Source organism: Galeopterus variegatus, unplaced genomic scaffold (genome assembly GCF_000696425.1).
Source record: "Galeopterus variegatus unplaced genomic scaffold, G_variegatus-3.0.2 Scaffold1130, whole genome shotgun sequence".
Classification (NCBI taxonomy): Eukaryota; Metazoa; Chordata; class Mammalia; order Dermoptera; family Cynocephalidae; genus Galeopterus; species Galeopterus variegatus.
This window is the reverse complement of record NW_007727241.1, coordinates 225226-226752: the sequence shown is the minus strand read 5'-3', so window position 1 is coordinate 226752 and position 1527 is coordinate 225226. Positions and strand designations below refer to the sequence as shown.

Sequence of the window (1527 nt, the reverse complement as noted above, 5' to 3'; positions counted from 1 at the left end):
TCTCCACAATATAAATTACGTCGCTTGTTTGTTTTTATCTTCTATAGATATTAAGAAAAAGCGTACTGGTTTGGCTGGGTTGAGGAAGAAATCCAGTAACACTAAGTGCATTTTGGTGTCTCATAACATTGTCACATTAATGGAAGGACAAGGAGATGGAAGGGCAGCAAGCACTCCACTTGTAGGTACAGTATAAGCAAAAGGCCAGAGGGAGAACATTGTAGGTGTTATGTTTAGGAAACATGGTGTAGTCCAGTTGTGGTTTTATATGCTTTATACCAAGGAGAGTAGGGGCAGATAATGCTGGCAAGTTGGGTTGGATTCTTTGCTGGGAGAATGGAGAGCAACAGGGCTTGAATGAATTCAATATCCTTTTCCACCCTCCAGCCCCCTGCCCAAAACACAGAGCACAGAACCAGAACTCAAATTTGCATCATAAATTTTATTCCCGATGCGGGACAGATTCCTTCCATCCCCAAAATGAATCCCATGCTGCCCTGGAACGACCTAGGAACTCTCCCACCATATCTCCAGAAAGGAGTGAGAAAAGCAAGCGCTGGGGACGGGAAAGCTTTTCAGTTCCCCAGCCTACTCATCCTCCTCTTCTCAACAGAGGGTAGCGGCTCCCCACTATTATTCCTCTCATCCACTCATCCTTTGGGGGGAAAAAAAGAGCCATCACTATTTTAAAAAACCACCTCGAGTATTGGGGGGAGGAGTCCCGAGCTGGGAATGAGGTTATGGGTCACCAACGGAAGAGGGAGGGGAAGAGGAGAGCTGCCATCACTGTTTCTGCTGCAGGGCTTCTTTCCTTGCCGCATCCTGTAGCAACTGTGTGTCAACCTCATCTGCTGGCAACTGCACATAGCGGACCACTGAACCCCGGATGAAGCAGTTCTTCACTGATAACTAGACAAAGATAGACAAATGTGAAAACACCCTTAAAAATGCTCTCTGGGCTGGCTGGTTAGCTCACTTGAGAGAACGTGGTAGTGATAACACCAAGGTCAGGGGTTCAGATTCCCATACTGGACAGCTGGTAAACAAAACAAAATGTCCTCTAACCACCCAGGGGCCTCCTGTTTTGGAGGTGTTTTCTTTTCTCCCCCATCCCAAACTCACCATGTGAGGATATTTCTCAGGGTCTGTGACACTGATGTCAGTTAGTTTGATGTTGAGATACTAAGAAAGGAAGATGAACACCATCACTAACACTACAGGCAAGACACAAGTACCCAACCTCTAAGCTTTCCCCTCTCCTTCCCCAAGAACTGATTTGGGGCCCTTGCTTTATCTCACCTGATCCACAGAATGGAGGGTTCCACAGATGCTGTCAAGAGCAGAGGGAGGAAAGAACCAAGTTAGTTCACACCAAAGTCAACATAGAGGTGACTTCAGAGCTGGGATGAGAACATGGTTTGGGGAAGTCAAGGACTTAAGGAAGCCAGAAAAGATGGAACAAAAATGGGACAATCCTAAGCCCTGGAGAAGGAAAGACAGAGTTGCCAGAGTGGTTTATTTTAGACC

At 46.5% G+C, this 1527-nt stretch overlaps 1 protein-coding gene across 1 annotated transcript in view; it reads right to left on the bottom strand.

Moving 5' to 3' along the window:
* Positions 1 to 422: 422 nt before the first annotated feature.
* The window catches only part of LSM2 (LSM2 homolog, U6 small nuclear RNA associated (S. cerevisiae)), a 6249-nt gene continuing 5144 nt past the window's right edge, over positions 423 to 1527 (bottom strand). The window contains exons 3-5 of the mRNA XM_008575090.1: positions 1300 to 1330; positions 1123 to 1182; positions 423 to 909 (exon numbers count right to left, since the gene is read on the bottom strand). Of these exons, the coding sequence (XP_008573312.1) occupies positions 784 to 909; positions 1123 to 1182; positions 1300 to 1330 (217 nt within the window). The 3' untranslated portion in view covers positions 423 to 783. The remainder of the gene's footprint in view (positions 910 to 1122; positions 1183 to 1299; positions 1331 to 1527) is intronic.